Source organism: Dama dama, chromosome 24, assembly GCF_033118175.1.
Source record: "Dama dama isolate Ldn47 chromosome 24, ASM3311817v1, whole genome shotgun sequence".
Lineage (NCBI taxonomy): Eukaryota > Metazoa > Chordata > Mammalia > Artiodactyla > Cervidae > Dama > Dama dama.
The window spans coordinates 47,358,149-47,382,398 of NC_083704.1; the positions used below are offsets into that span (position 1 = coordinate 47,358,149).

Below are 24,250 nucleotides of genomic sequence, written 5' to 3' on the forward strand. Positions count from 1 at the left end.
GGGAAGCTGGACAGTGACCACAGAAACTAAAGGGAGGTACAGACAGTATCCACACTACAGGGGAAATGCTGGAAGCTGGAGGTGCACAGGGTGCCCTCGGGGGCCATGGCCACACTGTAAGTTTTGGGAAACCTGGGCAAGACTACCCTGTTCTTTGGGGAACCGCTCAGTTAAGCTGATGCGGAGGACATGGCCTGGGTTTCCCTTTCCTGAGGCACTTGGTGAGTCAGCGCAGAGGAAAGACAGAGTTCTAACATTTCATGCAAAGGGGGAAATTAATCAGCACTTCTCTGAAAACAGCACCCAACCCTTATTGTTTCATCAGGACTGTGCCCTCTAAATAGCAGCAGCTACTTAAGTATCTGGGTTCTGGCAGGAGTCTCCGACAGTTTTCTCATACTCCTGTGCTCATCTCCTTTGGATTCCTGATTGTCTGGCATCCTGGGAAAGAGGGCAAAGATCAGGACAAGAGCAGCATGTAGAGAGGCATAAGAGGAGAAGATATAGGGATCAGACAATGTTCCAGGGGTGAGCAGCATTTTAATTGGGAAACATTCAGACACTAGACACTTGTACAATCATACAAATGTGCAACCCTAGGTAAGGCCCTTCTTGGGAGATTGCTCATGTATAAAATGAGAGGGTTCTCCTAGAACTCAATGAGTTTGGCACAGTTGCAGAATACAAAATTAATATGCAGAAACTGGTTGCATTTCTGTATACTAACAAGAAACTATCAGAAAGAAATGAAGGTAAGAAAACAATTCCATTTACAATCATATCAAGAAGAATAAATCCAACTAAACAGGTAAAAGATCTGTACTCTAAAATCTCTAAGACACCAACAAAAGAAATTGAAGAGGACACAAACAGATGGAAAGATATACTATGTTCATGGGCTGGAAGAATTAATGTGGCTAAAATGACTGTACAACCCAAGGCAATCTACAGATTCAGTGCAATCCCTATAAAATATCACTAGCTCTTTTCAGAGCTGGAACAAATAATTCTAGATTTTTATGGAAACAGAAAAGATCTGAATAGTCAAAACAATCTTGAAAAAGAAAAGCTGGAAGCATCATGCTTCTGATTTCAAAGCACACTACAAAGGTACAATAGTCAAAACAGTGTGGTACTGAGACGGGCACAAGCACACACACAGAGCATGAAGGAACAGAACAGAGCTCCCAGAAACAAACCCGTACTTCCATCAGCAATTAATCTATTAATACGACAAAGGAGGCAAGAATATACAGTGGAGAAAAGACAACCTCTTCAATAAATTTGGGAAAACTAGACAGCTACATGCTATAGAACCAAACTAGACTACTCTCTCACATCATATACAAAAATAAACTAAAAATGGATTAAAGACATCAATGGAAGACCTAAAACCATAAAACTCCTAGAAGAAAACATAGGTGACAAACTCTTTGACATTGGTCTTAGCAATGTTTTTTTGGATACATTCCCTTGGGAAACACAAGAAGCAAAAACCAACCAATGGGACCTAATCAAACTTAAAAGCTTTTGCACAGCAAAGAAAATCATCAACAAAACAAAAAGACCACCTACTGAATGGGAGAACAGATTTGCAAACAATTTATCTGACAAGTGGTTAATATTCAAAATATACAAAGAACTCATACAACTAAATATCAAAAAAGAAAAAACACTATTAAAAAATGGGCAGAATACTTGAATAGACATTTTCCCAAAGAAGACAGACAGATGGCCAACAGGTACATGAAAAGATGCTCAACATCAGTACTCATTAGGGAAATGCAAATCAAAACCGCAATGGAGTATCACCTCACACCCATCAGGATGGCTACCATCACAAAGACCACAGATAAATAACAAGCTTTGGTGAATATGTGGAGAAAAAGAACCCGTGTGCATTACTGCTGAGAAGGTAACTTGAAACAGCCACTACAGCAAGCAATACGGAGAGCCCTCAAAAAATTTATAAGTAGAACTACCATACAGTTCTTCAATTTCTCTCCTCGGTATTTACCAGAAGAAAATGAAAACGCTAACTAGAAAAAAATATATGCACCACCATGTTCACTGTGGCATTATTTACAGTAGCTGAGATGTGGAAGCAACCTAAGTGTCACAGTGGCATGTTCAGTTCAGTTCAGTCGCTCAGTTGTGTCCGACTCTTTGCGACCCCATGAATCGCAGCACACCAGGCCTCCCTGTCCATCACAAACTCCCGCAGTTTACTCAAACTCATGCCCATCGAGTCAGTGATGCCATCCAGCCATCTCATCCTCTGTCATCCCCTTCTCCTCCTGCCCCCAATCCCTCCCACCATCAGGGTCTTTTCCAACGAGTCAACTCGTCGCATGAGGTGGCCAAAGTATTGGAGTTTCAGCTTCAGCATCAGTCCTTCCAATGAACACCCAGGACTTATCTCCTTTAGGATGGACTAGCTGGATCTCCTTGCAGTCCAAGGGACTCTCAAGAGTCTTCTCTAACACCATAGTTCAGCATGTTAATCAGTCACATAAAAGAATGAAATCTTGCCATTTGCAACAACATGGATGGATACAGTTGATAACTATGCAATATCTTTTTATGGTGACATATGTAAGTAGACTTATCATGATGATTATTTTGACAGGTATAGAAACATCAAATCATAATGTTGTGTAACAGGAGCTAACACAGTGCTGCTGCTGCTAAGTCTCTTCAGTCGTGTCCGACTCCGTGTGACCCCACAGACGGCAGCCCACCAGGCTCCCCCGTCCCTGGGATTCTCCAGGCAAGAACACTGGAGTGGGTTGCCATTTCCTTCTCCAATGCACGAAAGTGAGAAGTGAAAGTGAAGTCGCTCAGTCGTGTCTGACTCTTAGCGACCCCATGGACTGCAGCCTGCCGGGCTCCTCCGTCCATGGGATATTCCAGGCAAGAGTACTGAGGTGGGTTGCCATTGCCTCTTCCGACTAGTGCAGGTCAATTATTCTTCAAAAACTCACAGAAAAAGAGATCAAATTTGTGGTTATCAGAGGTGGGGGCTGGAGGTAGGAGGATGGGGAACTGAATGAAGGTAGCCAAAAGGTACAAACTTCCAGCTATAAGATAAATAAGTACTAGGAATGCAATACACAGCACGATAAATATAACTAATTCTGCTGTACATTATGCATGCATGAAAGTTACTGAGAGTAAATTCTAAGAGTTCTTATCACACAGAAGCAATTTTTTCCTCCTACTTTAATCCTGCATCTCTATGAGATGATGGATGGTCACTAAAATTACTGTGATCCTCATGTCACAACGTATGTAAGTCAAATCACTATGCTGTACACCTTAAACATATTCAGTGCTGTATGTCAATTATATCTCAATAAAATTGGAAGGAAAACAAAAAACTTACATTAAAAAATAAATAAAACAAGAGGGTTAGTCTAGATGCATCTGCTGCAAGGTCCCTGCTAGCTCTGATCCCCTGGCAACTTAACGTATTTCCAGTACAAGCTCCCTGAGAACAAGGAGCACATTTTCCTCACACCTGTACCCCAACACCCAGCCCTGCACCCAGCACGGGCATGGGCAGAGCAGACAGTCAAGCGTACGGAATGGATAGCATCATCACGTGTACACTACACCTTGACGCTTGACCTCAAGAGAACACCAGCAGACACTGTCAGGAAACGCTGTGGACAAACAAACCCATGAACAGGGCTGAGCTGCAAGGGATTCGATAAAAGTCAACCCAGAGTCCATGGTGTGACAATCCTGGAACAAGCAAGCTGAAGTAAGGTGAAATGAAAGCCAAGGGAGACCTGCTCTGAAAGAACACGAGTTGTCCTGGGAGCTCCAGGCCACTCATGCTTTTTCTCCAATGAGCTCCAAGAAACAAGCAGGGTAAAAATGCAAGCCTTGTAACAATTCAAAGTTCAATTTCATAACTCACAGCAAATATGAGTTTGAAATAAACTTCCCTTCAGTGGGTTGCTTTCTACAAAGGCATTCTTCTTACCCCTGCAGGCACTTTCACTAGAAGATGACAGGCATGTTCTCAGGCAAGGCTTCTCAAACTTTAATATGCCTGCAAATAACCTGGGGACCTTGTTAAAAACAACATCCTGATTCTAGGTTTGGACTGAGGCCTGAATGCTACATCCCTGACAAGCTCCTGATGATGCCAGTGCTGCTGGTCAAGGGACCCATGATGTGAGTAGCAATTTCCAACTGTGGTTTTCAAACTCAACTGCATATTAGAATCTCTGGGGAGGGCGGGCTTACAAATTATGAACCCCATCCGCAGAGATTCTGATTTGATTGGCATGAATGCAGTCTGGGCATTGGAATTTTTTTTTAAAGCTCCCCAGGTGATTCCATTATGAAGAAAAGTTTCAGGCTTCCCAGGTAGACGGCAGTAGACACCGGTTCGGTTCGATCCCTGATCTGGGAAGATTCCTCATGCCTCAGAGCAACAAAGTCCAGGCGCCGTAACTATTGAGCCTGTGCTCTAGAGCCTGGGAGCTGCAATACTGACTCCACATGCTGCGACTACTGAAGCCCTCACGCCCTAGAGCCCGTGCCCCGAAACAAGACACGTTACCACAGTGAGAAGCCCGCACATCACAGCTAGAACAACGAAGACCCAGCATGGCCAAAAATTAATTAGTTAATTAATTAATTAAAAATAAAATAACGAAAAGTTTCATGCCTGATAAGCAGTCCTCTGTTTCCCTCTATCTGACACAAGAATAAAAGCATCGCCTTCTAATTACTTCAAAAGCAGTGTTCTAAGGACCCAAAGTGTAGCCTCTAAATGGTCTATTCTCTTAGCAAGGCAATCAGCTTATTAATGATACCCAGTGTTCCACTTCGACTCTCAGCATGGCTTAGCTTTAACAAATTGGCTGAATTCTAGTCACTGGGTTGGTTTTACAACAGCTTCTCTTGGCCTGTTGAAGGCCATGCCAGAGTGTATTAAACACTTAATCACTCACTCTGCTGACAATGGGCTTACAGAACCACTGCTGGCTGTATGCGTGACGGGAACCCTTTCCCACTCAGGCCCCTGGCTGCTGCTCTGTCCAGGGCAGGTTTGGAAAGGGACCACCTGCTCCCTAGGCTTTGCACATAGCAGGTTTCAGGAAGCAACTGGGAAGATACAGAAAGGCCCCTTCTGAATCACTGTTGTGTTTAAGGTAATTCCCAGAAGAGCCAGGCATGATAATATATACTGTAAACACAAAAACAGGCAAATATAAATCAAACTGACATTACTGTACAGATGATTGTGGACTCTTTACTCTCAGTTTTGTCAGGGAAGATCATAATGACAAGACTCTGTACACAGACAAGTTCTCGTCCATATTTTTCTAAACAGGCATTAAAAACATTTTAGAATAATTTTTCTCTTATAGAGACATGGATGGACCTGGAGTGTGTCATACCAAGTGAAGTCAGTCAGAAAGAGAAAAATAAATATCGTGCGTTAACACATATAAGTGTGTCTATAAAAATGGTACGGGTGACCCTATTTCCAAAGCAGGAACACAGATGCAGACATACAGAATGGATATGTGGACACAGTGGGGGAAGGAGAGGGTGGGATGATGTGGGAGATTAGGACTGACATATATGCACTGCCATATGTAAAATAGATAGGCAGTGTGAAACTGCTATAAAATACAGCAGGCTCGGCTCAGTGCTCCGTGGGGACTTAGAGGGTAGGTTGGTGGTGGCGCTGAGAAGTGGAGGAGGGAGAGGCTATATGCATACATACAGCTGATTCACTTTATGGTACAGCAGAAATTAACACAACATTGTATGGCAATTATCTTCCAGTTTAAAAATATGTTCTTCTTAGGTATCTATGGTAAATTACAATCAGGTAAGTACTAGCACACGAATAATGCCCTAGAACACATCTCCCCATCTGGAAGGAGAGTTTCTCCCACATATATTATCTCCAGCAAAGAAAAGTGCCTCTTTTGTCCCAGGAATGTAGCTGATAGACTCCTCTACTTACCAGTGTAGTTTGCAGAATAGTTGTTTGGATCTAGAAACTTCTTAACCAGCTCACAGTTAGACAAGATATGATTTGTGGTGATAACGTTGAGATAGTTCTGAAGACCTTTCTGCCTCTCAGCTATGAATTCACGATCCATGTTACCAATCAATTTTTTGGGAGGAAGAGGTAGACTTAGGCCTGCAATCTTTAATTAAAAAGAAAAAAGAAAAGTATTATACTCAGGTCATCCCCAAATAAGACAGAATAGCAGAATCCTGAGCCAACAGGTTTCGTTAGGTCTAAAACATTTCAGGATACACCCTCATCAGCTGTATTGTAAACATGTGAAAACCTGTACATCTTAGAACTGATAAAATGCTTTACTAAGTGTAGCAACTTTAAGACTTAATTTTTTTAAATGAAATTTACACATGAACATATTTTCCAAGAGTCAAATACTTCTTTTGTTTATTACTGCTGGCAGTACCATGATGCTCGCCCCCCACCACCCCCGCCGAAAGGTATCCATTCCCCACTCCCCAAAGGTGGCCACGCTCAACTCTTTCAGCTGACCTTTTGGAAGAAGTGACGGTTTACATTGTTATGCCTCGATTTTTCACCTTTAGGCATTATCTGTAAGTTTCTCATTAGAGGAGATGAGGGTTAAGTTCTCTTTCACAACCTGATCTCATCCACACACATTCTATTCCTAATTCTTCTAACATCATGATGCTATCTTTTAAATAAGTGCAGCATGCATGCTTACATTAGGTAAATGATACTCACAATTGAGCCAAAGAGCACGCTTCTACTCCTTTCTGTCAACTAACATTTTTTTTCTAGCTTTCGCTTCAACTCCAAACTCTCCATCTAAGCCTTCAACGCACTGAGATACAAAGATGAATCAACGTCATCTTCTTGAAGAGCACTTTCCAGAACCCAGAAACCTGTTCCAAGCAGGACAGGTGATCCCTAGACCTGCGGGAAGACTGGCATCCCGGGATCCCCCTTCACCACCATGCTAGAGAAGCCTCTACCCTTTCTCCTGCTAGACCCCATTTCTATATCCACACCTGCCTTTTTCTTAGATAATCCCCTCACTTTTGGTGGAGATACCGTCTGTCAGCTTTCCGGAAAGGAAGAATTGTTTGAAACCTTGCATGTTAATAAAAAATGTCTTTATTTGGAATTTCTTGGTGGTCTGTGAGTAGGGCTCTGAGCTTCCACTGCTGGGGTCAAGGGTTCCACCCCTGACTGATAGTGGTGGTTGGGGGCCAGGGGGTCGACTGAGATTTCACATGCCTCACATGGAATTAGTTTAAAAAAAGAGAGAAAATAAATTCTTTTTTTTTTTTTTTCAAGTCTTTATTCTACTCTCACACCTGATTGATAATGAGCCTTGATATGGAACTCTAAGTCGGAAATATTTGTTCTTCAGAATTTTTAGAAACTACACTATTGTCTTTTAGTCTCCAGTTCAAACAGTAGTTTCCTGATTCTAGTTTTTTTCTGACTGGAAGCTTTTAGGATCTTCTTTTTGACCTGTTTGTGAACCCCACCTGCCTTTAATGTGGCTCTGTGTTCATTCTCTGTACTGAGTACTCAGCCCTTTCACTCCAGAAATTAATATCCTTATATTTGCTGGTATTGTCTTGCATTAGGTCATTATTCCTTTCTCTCCATGCCCTATGCTTTCTTTTTCTGGAACTCCTGTTTTCCAAAGTTGGACCTTCTGGACTGGTCGGTCCTCTGTTCTTATCTTTTCCCTCTCATTTCCAACTATGTTAAACTATGTTAAACATTTTTTCCCTGGGATATTTCCTTAATCTTTCAGGCCTTCTAAAGAGTTTTCATTTCTACTACTATTATCTTTTTATATATATATATAATTTCTAAATTCTCCTTGCTTTCCTTAATAGCATCCTGAATGTCATTCAACTTTGTTTGTCTCTGAGATTAAAAACTATAATTTTTCTGAGAACCTGTGACTTCAGTCTCTTTAGCTCATTCTCTTAGGCTGGGCAGATCCCCCAAAGGAATATTCCCGGCTCCTGTGCCTGGAGAGTCTAAATGCCAGTAATCTGGGCACTGGGGGGAAGGAGAGGGCTCAGCTGGGGGTGGGGGAAGGACAGGTCTCCTCTTTAATATGTAAGTATTTCCAACTGTGCCTGCATTCTCCAGTCCAAAGAATGTTCAACCCTTTCCAGAGGGAAAAACCCCAGTTTCTCCACTGGAGAAGAGTAGGCATAAGCTGTTCAGATGGGGAGCCCTGGGGATCCAACTGCTTAAACATACTTTCAACTCCTGATTTTAGCTTGACCTCACCCCGCGTTGGAGGTAGCACTTGATGCTGTCAATATCTTGGAGGTTCTATGGTGTAAACTGGGACCAAACGGGTTTATCCACCCCTACTACCATCTCGCAATTCTGCCATCCCATATCTGCTTAATTAGTTAGCTCTCATTCACTGGATTTTAGTTTTTAATGTTTTTGTTGTAATTTTCTCCTCTATTTGTCCTTGAAGGTGTGTGTGTGTGTGTGTGTGTGTGTGTACACATACAAGATCAAATTTACTGTTGTTTTAGAGTGGCTTGGGGAGAAAGGAAAAGTAAACACAGGTGTGCAATGTACTATCATTTTCCAGATCATTTAAACTTTGACTCTATTTTTTAAACTTAAAAAACAAAGTATCAGATTGGAATCATAATTTAATGAGCAAAAAACTGCTTTCAAAGAGCAGTACTAGTCTACCCTTGTGCTTAGAGTGGTCCAAGTGGCATGTGTATTGATCGAGGGAAAGGTCCAAAACAGAAAAGCATCTTGAATTCAGACAAGCATGTCATCTAAATCACCCATGTGAGCAAACCTAACTGAGTCTGCTTCATTCCATTTTTTCAAACAATGAAGACCTTGAACTTGGCAATTAGGCAAGTTTGAACCTTGAACTTGAATTAGGCAAGATGACGAGCTTGGCTGATAATTCTGAACTGCCTGTTTCTACAACGTACTTATGAAAATATGTCAGAACACACTTAAGAGTAAATTTTCAACCATGGCCAAATTCACTGCCAAATAAGACACTCAATTTCAGGCTGTTTTCCTCTCTCATACAATTACGCTTTATGGAATAGCAGTTTCTTTATTAACTAAATAAAAAAGCAAAGTTATGAAGGAAGCACGTCACTCATCTGGTACACATCCAAGTCAACTGTTTTATTATTATTTTTGTTCAGAAGCACTGAGTAATATAAGGGAATCAATGGTAATGTGTTAGTGAAAATACAATTGATTTATTTCTTTTAAAAACTCTTTTATTAAGTTGCAGGATATAATCTCATTTGTGTGTCTGTGTGCACCTATGTGTAAGCACAGGCATACCGTTACACATACACAAAGAATGTCTAAAAGGACTTACTCTACCTGCTTTAGAGTGGCTACCACTGGGAGTGGGTTGGTCAATTAATTTTTAATTCTATACTATGAAAGGTTAACATATCTTATTTATTATTTTTCAATTAAAAAAACCACTTTTGCTCATCAGAGTTATCATATATACAACAAGGATTAAAAAAAAAAAAAATACCGACAGCCAATATCAGCACATCTGCCTGCATTACTCACTCAAGAGCAGACCCAGCTGAAGCCTGGGTCACTCAGAATGGAGAGTCACACCCGACAAGACCAGATTTAAACCCCAATGGGGCTATCTTTCACTCACAGTGGGGATGTCAGAATGAATTAGATAAGCTATCTGTTTCAAACTTTGTGGCCTCCAAGCTTAAAAAAAAGTTATTATTATTTTTTAAGTCAAGCATGATTTCTCTTTAGGTAAACTAGACAGCATATTACCTGCCAACCATAAACTCTGCCAACAAAGGTCTGTCTAGTCAAAGTTGTGGTTTTTCCAGTAGTCATGTATGGACATGAGAGTTGGACTATAGAGAAAGCTGAGCACCAAAGAATTGATGCTTTTGAACTGTGGTGTTGGAGAAGACTCTTGAGAGTCCCTTGGACTGCAAGGAGATCCAACCAGTCCATCCTAAAGGAAATCAGTCCTGAATATTCATTGGAAGGACTGATGCTGAAGTTCCAGTACTCTGGCAACTGATGCGAAGAACTGACTCATTGGAAAAGACCCTGATGCTGGGAAAGATTGAAGGCAGGAGGAGAAGGGGACGACAGAGGATGAGATGGTTGGATGGCATTACCGACTCGATGGACATGAATTTTAGCAAGCTCTGGGAGTGGGTGATGGACAGGGAAGCCTGGCGTGCTGCAGTCCATGGGGTCACAAAGAATTGGACATAACTGAGTGAGTGACTGAACTGAACTGAAATGAAATGTACTGCTCTGCCCCAGACACCTCATCAGCTCTTCCAAACCATCAGGTGAAACAAAAAAATTCTTCACCAACAACTGTGAGTAGAGTGTCTCTGCCATGTCAGTCTGCTAGGCACATGGCAGGTGTTTTCCTGCCCCGGTTTGGGTTCTCACAAGAAATTTTTCTCCAAGTGTTGAAACTCTCCAATGTGTGTGTGATTTTAAAATCTTGCCTTTGACAGGAGGCTAACATTCAAGAGAAGTTAACTTTCTCTTTCAGTTTCTCTCAGAACCTCTCAAATGCTTACCCATCACAGGATATAAAGTTTAGAACTCCTGTGACTTGTTAGAAAGGAGGGAGAGAGAATACTAGCACGCATATGATGAAGCCACTCAGCCACTGACTTCCTAGACACCGCCACAGGGATGGCTTCAAGCCAAGGCCCCTCATCATGACTTTTTTTTTTTTAATTGTTCCCTTTTTAAAGTGCCCTTTGGATTCCATTCTTGAGTTCCTGTATAAAGGAAAGAGAACAAGAAAGCCAATAGAGAAGTCCCCAGAGTTCCTCCACTCCTAACACCTGCAGAGTGACAAAGCAAAGTGGGATTGACAGCCAAAGTGGGGTCTCGAGCCCGTAACCTGACCCATGCTAGCCTAGCAAAAACTTCTAAATTCCATGGCAAACTCTATCAGTTTCAAGAAAACTAGCTTTTTGTCTGGAGGAAAAACCTTCTAACTCTGAATCAGCTAATGTCTCACTTCTGTTAATGATCTGCAAATTGCCTTGAACTCCATTCCAGCAAGTATTCCAAGGAGTGCTAAGTGCTCATCAGACCCTAATTTGTCCCCATTTCTCCCCCAGCATGGGCAGTGAAACCAAATCACAAAACATTTGTGCTGCAAGAGACCTGAAAAGTCGTCTGGCTCAGCCTCTTGGCTTCATATGGAGACAGTGAGGACAGAGGGGAAGTACCAGAGCCCAGGCAGAGGCTGGGTCCCCATCTCAAGTCTGAGGGTCCCTTACAGTTCTCATCACTGGAGCTCCTGCTGCAGTCTTTTCCTGTGTCTCATTCTATCTCCCTATATGGTCATTGATTTGATGGTGCCTTTAAAATAAGGTAGTGGTTTCTCTTCACTGTTATCATAAGATATATTCACTATAAAAAATTGGGAAAATACAGCTCTTTTTTTCTTCTTCCACTTATATAACTTGCACATGCTTATTTGTACTGAACTTGGAAAGTACAGAATGGTATAAAGAACCAGGAAAAAAAAAAAAACAACAGAACCCATAATCCTGCCACCTGGAGGTCCCTATTGTTAACATTTTGGCATATTTCCTCCCAACAGTTTTTCCTAAACATTTCATGTAATTATTATATTGCATGTATACTTTTACACACTGCTTTTTTATTTCACTTAGATATTTTTCTATTGGGTTCAAACAACCCTGCATATGTGTATTATATTTCTCTTCCTTCAGCAGGAACTCATTTATCTGTCAGAAGGGTAATCAGAAACTGAAATTCATGGTCTCAGTTTTATTCTGTGGTTTTGGAGTGTTTTGGGTCTGTTTTATGGAGGTTGTTTTGAAATTATTTTGCTGCCAAAAAGTTGTATGTACTTTCTTCTGTCTGTTTACTTGGATCCAGGAAAACCTCCCACTTAAGTGCTGTCTGGCCATATCCTGCCCAACACAAGCCAACATCAATACACGTGGATATTTGCATTTGAAATAAGATGCACATTGAAAGTGCCCATTTTAAAAGGGAAAATTACACTGATGTAAAAATAAAATTCCATTATATTAAATAAGGCCATAATTGAATAGTCATGGAGATTCAACTTTCTATCCCCAAAGCAAGAACAAACAGGAGATAAAACTCCCCCCACCCCATATTCTTGGGGTCTAGGCCCAGGCAGTTTCCATTTCAGAAGTATCTCTCTCATGATTCTTACTCAACCCTGGCTGAATAGCACTGAACAAAATCACGACCCTTTCTTTTAAAACCAGGCAAGGGTTCACTTGTGCATAAAGGTGAAAGCACAGAGTAGGCCCAACATTAGCTCCCAGACGTTCGTGCCACGTTGAGCACATGGAAATGTCTGGAGCCTTGTGGGCGAGATCCACTGCTGGAATAAACAGCATGTCAGTCAGCGACTTACCTACAACAGTCGTCAGAGGCCCAGTTTTTGTCTGAGTGGAAAGACTATGCTCTTAAAATCTACAAGTGAAACCAATTAAAACCATCTCTGACAATCTGATCTCTGCCGATATTCTATCTGTATATTTAAACTGGTCACACTACAATTAAAATGGAGACAGATAACATGTGTGAAGCAAGACCATATGTCAATGACATAAAGGTCTGCAGATACTCAGGCCAGTTCTACTGGATGGAGAACATGGCATTCAGCAGTGTTGTAAATAATGTGAAAGTCTAGACTCTACAACTGCTCTTTTTCCAAAGGCTGATCAGTAAAAAATGGCCTTTTGATGGAAAGGCAGCATGACACTCCCTCCCAGCCCTCCATCCTCCTGTCCTCTGTGGACAAGGTAAGAGATCACTCAGAATCAGTGATGAGCCAGTTCACCTCCCGGGTGAGCTGGTCTTGAGCTAAGCACTCTGGTCCAAGGATCTATGCCACCACTCAAAGTTGAGATACAATAAAGGCCCAATGGAAGTGACCATGGTACTGTTAGTCCCTTAGTCGTGCCTGGCTCTTTGCGACCCCATGGACTGTAGCCCACCAGGCTCCTCTGTCAATGGAATTCTCCAGGCAAGAATACTGGAGTGGGTTGCCACTTCCTTCTCCAGGGGAACTTCCCGACCCAGGCATCTAACCCAGCTCTCCTGCATTTCAGGCAGATTCTTTACCGAATCCTGGTCTTAGCCACCAGGGGAGCCCCAGTGGTCTTCAATAATCCATGGAGGTTGAAGACCCATCTGCCAGGTGAGGATGTGGTGATGCTGTCAGCACTTCCCACGGGGCTCATTGACCACTAACCAGATGTGTTTCCAGCTTACTCCTCTTTCCATCATGGCCACTGAGCTACAAACATTTAAACCAAAGGGATTTGGGAATACATATTTGAGCGAAAAAAGCTAATGCTGAAAAAGGCTGTCTCTACTTACTGCTGAGTGCTGATCTGTACTGCTGACTATGTGGCCTAGTTTAAGAGAGTCTGAGAGTCCCTGCTCTCACTGAACAACTCTAGTAATCCATCTAGGCATTTCCAACCTGTGAAAAGGAGATAACACACAGCATCCCATGACTGCGGTTAAGGAAGCAGTCTGGCAAAAGGTAACCGGCTGTACGGTGACTATTATAAATGACATTTATTCCCCAAGTTTATTTTTAGAGTCACACATCATCTGTTTGAAGTATGAGCTTATCACCTTTGCTAGGGAAATCTGATAACTTCTTGTTCCTGATGTTGTCATTTCCAACCCTGGAAGATACCCCAAGCAACAAATGTGTGTCATTGGTGTTTTAGAATAATTTCTAAGATACCCCAAGCAACAAATGTGTGTCACTGGTGTTTTAGAATAATTACCTGCAAGCTGTTGTTCAGCAAATCAAAGTCACTGTATCTCCTAACAACCTAGAAGAAAGAAAATAGTGGTGTTTTGATTCAGCACAAGCTATCAATTTTCATTTCCTTATTTAATACTTATTGGCGTTCTAGAATCAAGGCACTTGCATTAAGGTAGCAGGGCTTATATCTGGAGCTTAACTTGTTTCACTTGGCAGAAAACAGACCAAGCAGTGTTCCAGAGTTGGCCGGGCCGTGGGAAACTGGTTAATGCCAGCCAAACTCACAAGATGCCAACAGGTAAGAGAGAAGGATGATGTTTTGAGGGTGAATAGCCCTTTAATTTTTTTTTTTCAAGTAACTAGGCACCTAGTTAACTAGAAAGATGAGTTAATAATTTACCAAAAAGAAAAAAAAGATGTTTAACTGAACATGAAATCAAAGTAAATGGATGTAGACAGTTTTGAAGCTATTCCATCTTTGCCCTGAATAAAACCGCCCCTCTTTGAGATCGCACCAGTTTAGAGGCTGGATGCACCTGCCGGCACCACCTTTCACCAATTCCCCTCCTGGCTAACAGTCCACACCCACTGTCCACACCCACTGTCCACACATTTTCTCTTAGTTATGTTGATACCACTGATTGCTAAGTCACTTCAGTCGTGTCCGACTGTGTGCGACCCCACGGACAGCAGCCCACCAGGCTCCCGTCCCTGGGATTTTCTGGGCAAGAACACTGGAGTGGGTTGCCATTTCCTCCTGCCACTGATTAGGCCACAGCAAATTACACTAGCTCTTCAGTCAGAGGGGAAGGAAGCTATTTGGCTTTCAAATAGTTTTTCTAATGTTTATTGATGATTCTCAAATATTAGTGTGTAGGAGAATTACTTGGAGATCATCGAAGACCCTACTCACCCAAAGGGAAACAAATTCAGGAAGTTAAGTATCTACATTTTTATTAAGTATTCCCCAGGCCTCTAAAGCACTGGATTTACAAGACTACATAAAAGGTTGATTTTTCTGGTAGGACACTGTCCTTGGGCCTGCTTGACATTCATATATATCAAAAACTTAAACATATATATCAAAAACTTAAACTTAAACATTAGGCCATACCTAATAAGTGCAAGGGAGCAAAAGGTGGCACAGAGAATACTTGAATTCTATCCCTGTTCCGTCACTGACTTCAGTATGATCTTGGACTAGTTACTTGCCTTTTGAATGTAAAATGAGGCTAATGTGATGGCATAGAACTGGCTTTAACGGGTTAAGTGAATTAATGTGCTTGAACCAGTGCCTAACAATAAATGCTCAGTTCAGTTCAGTCGCTCAGTCGTGTCTGACTCTTTGCGACCCCATGGACAGCAGCACGCCAGGTTTCCCTGTCCACCACCAACTCCAGGAGCTTGTTCAAACTCATGTTCATCGAGTCTGTGATGTTATAATTATTCCAACTAAAAGTAGTTAGAATTTTCAGGCAAATACAAGACCAAGTACGAGCCTTTGAGGTCAAAGACTGCTTGAGGTGAGAGGTAAGGTTCAAGCCGGGCTGTGAAGGACAAGGTAAGGTTTTTGGAAGACAGAACACGAACGTCATTGTAATCACTACAGCAGGAAAGAAATGGCTCCTGTACAGAATTCATCCTCTTTCTGCAAGTCAACTGAGATGGAAAGGACCTCTAGATCTATAGAGTAAGTTCTCTTTCTCTGGGGCCATCCATCAGGAAAGCTGGCCTTGGAGCTGTAAACAGACATGACCTGCGGTCAGTGAGGGACCTATCAACAGAAACGGCCCATGACTAGATTTAAGAGTCCATGAAATGCAGCATCCGAGCTGCACAATGTCTTGGGCACTGTCTCATCTTTCAAACTGGTGGACTGACTACTAGCCTGCCCTACCCACACCCTGGCTTCAGGGGAGGAGGCTTGAATCATTCAACACGAGGAACAAAACAAGTCATCTGCCTACTCTGCTTACTCTGTGTCCAACTGGGGCACACATTCCTACTCTCTGTGGTAACATCATACATGAATTAAACCAAACAAATGAGAACAGGAAAGCCTTTTGTAAGAGATGTCTTAGAGCTAAAGTATTATAAAAGAAATACGATGTATCTTTATGTGTGTTTTAGTTTTTGCAGATTTTTAGATGATTCCAGGCCAGAATTTTGTTTAAATATTTTTCCAATGACAAAAAACAAAAAAACTTACCTGCCAGCTATTTTCTACAGAAATTCCTCTTTGTACCCGAATGATATATTCCTAAAAAAGAAGAACAAAAAAGTCTCTAATATAAAACTCTATTATAAAACCCAAATCAGAGGATAAAAAATATGATGTGAAAGTATCAGATACAGTAAACTTCAGAAAAGATTACTAGAGACAGAGAGGGGCATAAAGATAAAAGGGTAATCTCATAGCAAGACACAGCAGTCTTGTGGCATGTGGGATCCCAGTTCCCCAGCCAGGGATGAACCCGCACCCCCTATATTAAAAGCATGGAGTCTTAACCACTGGACCACCAGGGAAGTCCCCAAGACACAGCAGTCCTGAATGTGTATGCGCATTCAAACACCAGAGCTGCAAAACATGTCAAACAAAAACTGACAACGACTGGAAGAAGAAACAGACGAATCCACCATCAGAGTCGGAGATTTCAACACCTCTCGCACAGCAACTGATAGAACAACAGAAACCCAGTAAGAATAGAGAAGAATTCAACAAAACCACTACTGATGAAAAATTAATCAACAGTTGATCTAAGCAAACAATGAAAATTTTTATTGAAGTCGACCTGGGGACTATAACCCAGGAGACATTCTTTCAGAAAGCTCTTGAGGACTGTTGGGCCTAGTAGAGGCCAAGGCACAGTTCTACAAGTTTTGTGGACAAACAGTTACTCATCAAATGACGTATCAACCGTTTACACAACCCAGATCTGCAGTTAAGAAAATAGTCGTACAAAGCAAGTCGTGGTCATGGTGACTTCTTACTAGAACAAGAAGGAATGTTGTTTCCTAAACTGGTCTAGTTAATGCATAAGCAGAATACATACTATAGGGGAGGGCTCTGGGAGGCCCAAATGGGCTGAAAAAAATTTTACATCTCAGTTTTTTTCTTTTCCTGCCATAAAATATGAACTTCATTTCATCATCATCAACTAACAAATGTAATCAGCATTTATAGAACACTCCATTCGACAACAGCAGAATATATATTCCTTTCAAGAGGATATACAGATGGCAAATAAGCACAGAAAAAGATATTCAACATTACCAGTCATCAATCAAATGCAAAGTTAAGACTACAATGAGATATCACTGTATTTCTATCAGAACAGCTCAAACAAAAAAATAATGATAACACCAAATGCTGGCTAGGGAAATAGCCAAATAGGGAAACTGGATCACATAAATTAACGGTGGGAATTTTAAATGGCACTGAAACTCTATAATATGGTTTGGCAACTTTTTTAAAATTAAAACAAGCAGCTATCATTATGACCCAGCAACTGCACTCCTGGACATTCATTCCAGAGAAACAAAAACTTACGTCTGTGCAGTAACTTATACATGAATGTTCCCAGCTATTTTATTGGTAATAGCCCCAAAGTAGAAAAGCCAGACGTCTTTAAACAGGTGTATGTTTCAACTTTGCTACTTCCATACCAGGGAATACTACTCAGCAACAAAAATGAATAAACTATTGATACGTGCAACAAACTAGATGAATCTCTGGAGGATCCTGGGTGTGTGTGCTTAGTCGCTCAGTCATGTCAGACTCTTTTCAACCCCATGGGCTGTAGCCCGCCAGACACCTCTCTCCATGGGGATTATACAGGCAAGCATACTGGAGTAGGTTACCATGCCCTCCTCCAGGGGATCTTCCCAACCCAGGGATCAAACTCAGGTCTCCCCCATTGCAGGCAGATTCTTCACCATCTGAGCCACTTAGGGAAGCCCCTCTGGAGGATTACACGGAGTGAAAAAGAAAATCCCCAAAGATTATGAACTACATGTCTCCATTTATACAATACTTGAGAAATGACATCACCACAGATATGGAGAACAGCCTCTTGGTTGTCAACAGTTATGGCTGGGGTAGCGGGGTGAGTGTGGAGGGGATCAGGTGTGACGAGAGAAGGGCAAGGTGATGTGCTAGGGTCTGAATGTCTCGGTCCCCACAAGGTTCACAAGCTGAAATACTAGCTCCCAAAGATGATGGTATTAGAAAGCGGGAGGACCTTTGGGAGTTTCTTAGGTCATGAGAGCAAAGCCCTCAAAAATGGGATCAGCACTCTTATAAGAGAGGCTCCAGAGGGGTCCCTCACCCCTTCCGCCACATGGGGTCGTTTGAGAAGGTGCTAGCTCTGAACCAGGAGGAGGACCATCAGGAGGCAGCCATGTTCGCACCTTAGTCTTGGACTTTCAGCCTCCTGAACTGTGAGAAACAAATCTGTTGTGGATCGGCCACTCAGTTCACAGTATTTTGTTAGAGCAGTCTGAATGGACTAAGACATGAGCATGTCTGGGCCAAGAGAAAGGTGCTGTATCTTGACTGGTCAATGTTAATATTTTGGTTATGATACCATATCAACTTTAGCAAGACACCACCAATGACAGAAACTGGGTAACAGATAGATGGGATCTCCGCAATGTTTCTTACAACTGTATGTGAATCTGCAATTATCTCAAATCTAAAAAATTAACCTTAGGCATTCAAAATTAGCTTAGTAGAGTCAGAGGACTAAGATCAATGATTTTTCCTGCTCAAAGTTTGCATATAAGCTTTTCGGTTAGAAAAGGCCTTGGTTAAGAAAACAGGTAAAAAGGTAGTATAGGAATGCAGTGATAGCATCTTCCCAAGAAACCAAATCCAGTGACACCTCCCCCTCCTTGCAAGCTGCCTGATCACTGGAAGCTGCCTGATCCTGGGGAGCAAGGAAAAGCGAGCGAGTTAAAAATACCATTCCCAAGACTTGCTAAATCAGAATCTACAAGATAGAAATTAGGAATCAGAAGTTTTCATAGCTTCCCCAGGTAATCAAATAAGCAGGAAGAGACCTCACTCAGCCTTCTGCTTACACACACAGGGAGTTATGATGAAGCACAGAAAAAAACAGTAACTTTTTTTTCCTCAAATGCTCAGAATTGTTTTAACATTTTGGGATGGTATGATTCAGGTATTACTCACAGTAACTACTCAACAAATGCTTAATCAACACAGGACTCAACAAATCCTTTCTACTGAATTAATTCTGAATTAAATAGGTTATGTAGAAAATAAAGCCAAATAAGCATTGTTAACTTGGCAGCTAAATTTTAAAATAGATCTTATTACACTATCATTCATTTCCACTATGTTTAGTTTGCAAAGGTTGATAAAGTTCACGTAAGCAGAAATTTCTGCCTACTCTGGACTATGTTAAGAATGGTACATTCAACAATATCCACTCAATTACGAGTGAATCAACTACGTGGCTGGCACCCTGCTTAGCTGGTTTCATGTCAGGTTATAATATAAATATTTCAAAACTGGCTTGTGTAGCATGGCAAATCTCTTAAGCAATATGCCAATGCAATTATTTCTGAATACATAAAGATAAAATGCTAAAAATACCTGGCTTTCTTGTATTTGGAGATCAGTCTGTTAGCTCTGACATTTTCTTCTTTTCTCAGGGTTCTCTTACTGGCAGATTGTCTGTGCTTTTACATTCTTATAGTAAAGCTAAAATCAGCACATCTAATCGAGTACTTTCAAACAACTACATGCAAACAGGTTTTGATGTTCAAATCTGGGGGAACTGTTACTTCTCAAAAATCACTTCAAGCATCCATTGCTTCACTATGATCTGTCAGAGGAATACTACTTTCAAAATTCCGGTTCAAGGGCTTCCCTGGTGGCTCAGTGGTAAAGAATTCGCCTGCCAGTGCAGGAGACACAAGTTCTATCCCTGATCGGGGAAGATTCCACATGCAACAGAGCAACTAAGCCCATGCACCACAAGTATTTGCAACTGCTGAGCCCACGTGCCATGACTACTGGTTCCCGCGTGCCTAGAGCCCATGCTCTGCCACAAGAGAAGCCACTGCAATGTGAAGCCCGTGCATCGGGACTGCAGAGCAGCCCTCACTCTCCACAACTAGAGAAAAGCCCGTGTAGCAATGAAGACCCAGCACAGTCAAAAATAAATAAATAAGTTGCAGTTCAATGCTGAGCGCTTGGTAGATGTGAAATGAACACTGCTGTCCTGCTTTATATACTCTGAGTTTAAAGTTCAGACCTGTGTTTTACAAACATGTTGCTGCAGATGATAAACATCACGTGAGCAGTTACCACGTCCCCATCCCTGTGCTTCTGTCCATGCTAGGGGGACAACTCCCACAGTCCGACTTCACTCTTCCCTCTGTGGACACACAGTTCAGGGGTTTTGTTTTGTAACTTGCCTATAAAATGGCATGTGACGATGTGGAGGGGAAACATCTGGCAAAAGGGAAGCAGTAACTACAAGATGAGGCTGGGGTCTTGAGGCCAGAGGGGTCTCCCTGGTAGCTCAGCTGGTAAAAAAAATCTACCTGCAATGCAGGAAACCCCAGTTCGAGTCCTGGATCAGGAAGATCCCCTGGAGAAGAGACAGGCTACCCACTCCAGTATTCTTGAGCTTCCCTGGTGGCTCAGCTGGTGAAGAATCTGCCTGCAATGCAGGAGACCTGGGTTCGATCCCTGGGTGGGGAAGACCCCATGGAGAAGGGAATGACTACTCACTCCAGTACTCTGGCCTGGAGAAATCCACAGACTGTACAGTCCATGGGGTTGCAAACAGTCAGACTGGGATGTCCCCAAATGACATCCTCATTAACGTTTCTGCCAAGACACTCTTTATGTTGACATCAGTATTTTTTCCCAAAGAAGGTAGATCTGCCCCGAGATGTGGCAATGCCTGGAGACATCTCCGGTTGTCACAGCATGAGGAAATGCCGTGGGAACCTGAGAGCCAGAGGCCAGAGATGCTGCTAAATACACACGAGGCACACGAGACAGCCTCACAACGAGAGACAACCTGGGCCTGCATGTCGACAGTGCTGACGGAGAACCCCAGGGCCACATTCATCAAGTGAAACAGGCCACTCCAGTCCATGAAGGCTGGGGGTGCAGCGGGTGGAAGGGTGAGTCCTGCCATCGCCTGTCCTCTGCTGCAGCCTGCTCCACACACTGTGGGTGACACGTGCTCACCCACCCAGAGGGCCCCCTTAATCACTGGTGGCCTCAGAAACCTCACTGTGCTTCCCCTGTACAGACACAGTGAGACACCTTCAGGCTCCAGTGTTGCCCTCAGGTCCCATCTGCCGTGTGCTTACAGATATAGAAAGTGGGAGACAGGTAAGGGTGATTTTGCTCAGAAATATGCTCATTCCACTTGAAAGGAGCAAGTTCATCCCTAAATATATATAAAAAAAATTTTTTTCAGTGTGCCTGAATGTCACCACCCAGCCTTACTAAAAGGAAAATACCTCCACCTCAAATCCCTGATTTGAAAAGCAAACATAGCACAGCTGTTCTACTGCTGCTACCAGGCTGCAGCGCTGATGAAAACCGAGAGAAGAGAGCCCTGGAGACCAGCAGAAACCCAACATTTAAGGCAGGCTTCCACCTCCAGAGCTGCAGTCAGCAGCCCAGAATCTCCTAGTGCATCACCTCTCTGATGCCACAGTCTCTGACATGGAACAGAACCTGCGGGCTCTGTAAGAGATGGCAGAGCACTGGGCACAGAGGGGAGAGCTAAGAGCCCCGAGGGGCGGCTCTGCGTCACAGATCTATGCCGGCTGCCCGGCCTGCCATCTGCTGCCACTTCCCCAAAGGGCCTCCTTCCTGCTCCTCTTCAGGACACCACATCCCTTTATCTTGGCGGGGTGGGGTGGCTGCCCTGCAGAGAGCCCTAGAATGTGGGTATCTCAGCAAATCAGGGTGGTGGGGGTTGAAGTTTTTCAATCGGGAAAGACACCGGGACCACGTGACTTCTGACTTAAGCTAGGGGACAGAAGATAGAATTGCCGTAGGATAAGCACTGATCTTGTGGCAGGAGCTCTGCTAAAACGGGATCGGCAAAATTAAGTGAGCTGTCCAAGGTTGCACAGCTGGAAAGCGGCTGATTGGGAGCTGGAACCCACATCATTGATTCCTCAGACTTTCCAACCTGCCAGGCATGGCTGGCAACCCCCAGGGCCCTGGGGATGCCCTGAGCCTGGCTCTTTCTGCAGTCCTGAATGATAGAGGTCCTCACCAGTCTGGGGAACTCAGATGGACACATTCTCAGGGGCAGGGGTAGGAGCTGTCATTTCCACAAGAGTTGATCAATGCCCCCAATGTAGGCACTTCCCCAATAAGTATCCTCACTGACATTTTGTATTTCCCGAGTTTCTGAAAAGATACTCAAGATTTTACTGCACTGTAGCTGCTATTCAAAGGTGCATCAGTGTGATGAGATTTCAGGAAAAACTAGGGAGGAAAACTTACTTTGGCCCCAAATTACTTTAGTGAGCTACAAACAGACCACTTTGAAAGAAGTGTGTAAAAGAAGCTAATGTCAAAACTTAAAGCCAAACTTCAAATCCACTGAATCGATGGCATTCTTCTCTTCCCTTTAGGCACAAGAATCAGATTCACTGAGACTCAGAGCACAGAGAGACTGGGAAGTTGTTTGGAGGTATTTCACTTGTCGGTGTTCCTACTTCTCTACCTCTATGCAGAGGGTCCCAACTCTGCTACATTCTAGAATCACCCAGAGAACTTAAAAAAAAAAAAAGATACCCATGCTTTGACCCTACCTCCCAGAGATTCTGACTTACCTTGTTTGGGCTGAGGCATAGGCATTAGTAGGTCTTAAAAGTTCCCCAGTGTTTCCAATGTGCTACCAGAGGCGAAAATCACTGTTCTAAAACCTCATCAATAGGAAGCAGCTTCACACTACAAAAATAAAAACCCTCTCCTGAGAGGAAGGGAACCAGTGAACCAAGCACCCGCCACAATTCACAGTGTCCTCTGCCCCCTTCCCCCAGCCCTCCCCGCCTCCTCGCAGGGGTCCTCCTTTCTTCTTGGGCATGGGAGGTGCCTAATCTGAGCCCTCTAGCGCTCCCCGCACAGTCCCGCGGTGGTGGCCCCACTCACGGCATCCGCCATTGTCCCTTCAGGAGAGCAAGGAAGAAACAGGAAGCTTCATTTACAGCCAGGGGCAGTCTCTCTGAAACAATCAACACCTGGACTAGAAAACAGGAGATCTGGGGTAGGAGGCCAGGCCTGGGTCTCCAGGGACCGGGCACCACAGCACTCCCAGTCCACTGCCAGACCCCCAAGGGAAAGCTAAGCACAAGCGACCCTGCTGGACCCCCAACACTGTGCTACTTCCCTGGGCAGGAGCCGGCAGGGGCTTCCACTGGCTGCGGGATAAAACCCAAACTCCTCAGCCTGGCGTCCACGCTCTTCTATCGCCTGCACGAACTGTCCTAACCCTTTCTATTTGATCCCTCCTCTACCTAATCAGGCCTCGCAGAGCCTGAACACCCCTTATTTACTTCTCTCCCTTTGCTGTTCTGCCTAGTCAAAACTTGGGACGTCCAGCTTTTTAACCATATCAGGGTTATCTTTGTCCCAACGTCTGTCTACGTTTGGGGAGTGAGTGTCTCTCCAACTGGACTGAGTTCTTCAAAGGCTAAAATCACACATGTCTCTGTATTCCGAACAGCACTCGGCACAAGGTCAGGCCAGGCGCAGAAGCCCAGCGAGTGCTCGGTGACGGGTGTCTGTTAACTGATCACGAGCCCCTTCGGGGAACAGGTGGCATATTGCTACCCGCATGTGCACCCGCATCCAGGTAAAGTCTAGAAGCACTCTCCAGGAAATCCCCACGGATCTCCCAGGCCCTCAGACTGCATGAAAATCATACACAGACCTGCGCTACCACACCGTGATAGCAGGGCAGGGGGTGGCCCCACCCTGCAGGACAGCAAGCTTCCTGAGGAAATTCTCACGGTTGCAGGACTTCAGCTCGGCGTGCAGGCCACCTGCCTGCCTGCTTACAATCCTTAATATTTCACTGAGAATGAATGACTAATCCTTGCTCTACTAAACAGTCATTATTACTGTTTCATCTGCAGATTTTCAGAGCTAGAATGTGCCTGTGCTTTATTTCAACTGCTGTGCGAGCCGATAATGTACAAAACCTGCCCCCAAACAAATGAAAGCATTCAGGTTTTAATAAGGCATCTCTTCTCTATGTCTGCGTCCCCACCGCTGCCCTGCGGATCGGTTCATCAGCAGCATCTTCCTACATTCCACATACATGCAATAATATGCGATACTTGTTTTTCTGACTTACTTCACTCTGTATAACAGGCTCTAGGCTCATCCACCTCAT

General features: G+C 43.4%; 1 protein-coding gene across 12 annotated transcripts in view; it reads right to left on the reverse strand.

Moving 5' to 3' along the window:
• PXK (PX domain containing serine/threonine kinase like) overlaps positions 1–24,250 on the reverse strand; it is an 80,013-nt gene that overhangs the window by 40,001 nt on the left and 15,762 nt on the right. For 11 of the 12 annotated variants that reach the window (XM_061128234.1, XM_061128233.1, XM_061128245.1 and 8 more), the window contains exons 2-4: positions 16,051–16,101; positions 13,861–13,908; positions 5,999–6,185 (exon numbers count right to left, since the gene is read on the reverse strand). In XM_061128234.1, coding sequence (XP_060984217.1) covers positions 5,999–6,185; positions 13,861–13,908; positions 16,051–16,101 — 286 coding nt within the window. Of the gene's footprint in view, positions 1–5,998; positions 6,186–13,860; positions 13,909–16,050; positions 16,102–22,685; positions 22,804–24,250 lie in introns of those variants that run through there. The other variant, XM_061128243.1, reaches the window with a different exon arrangement.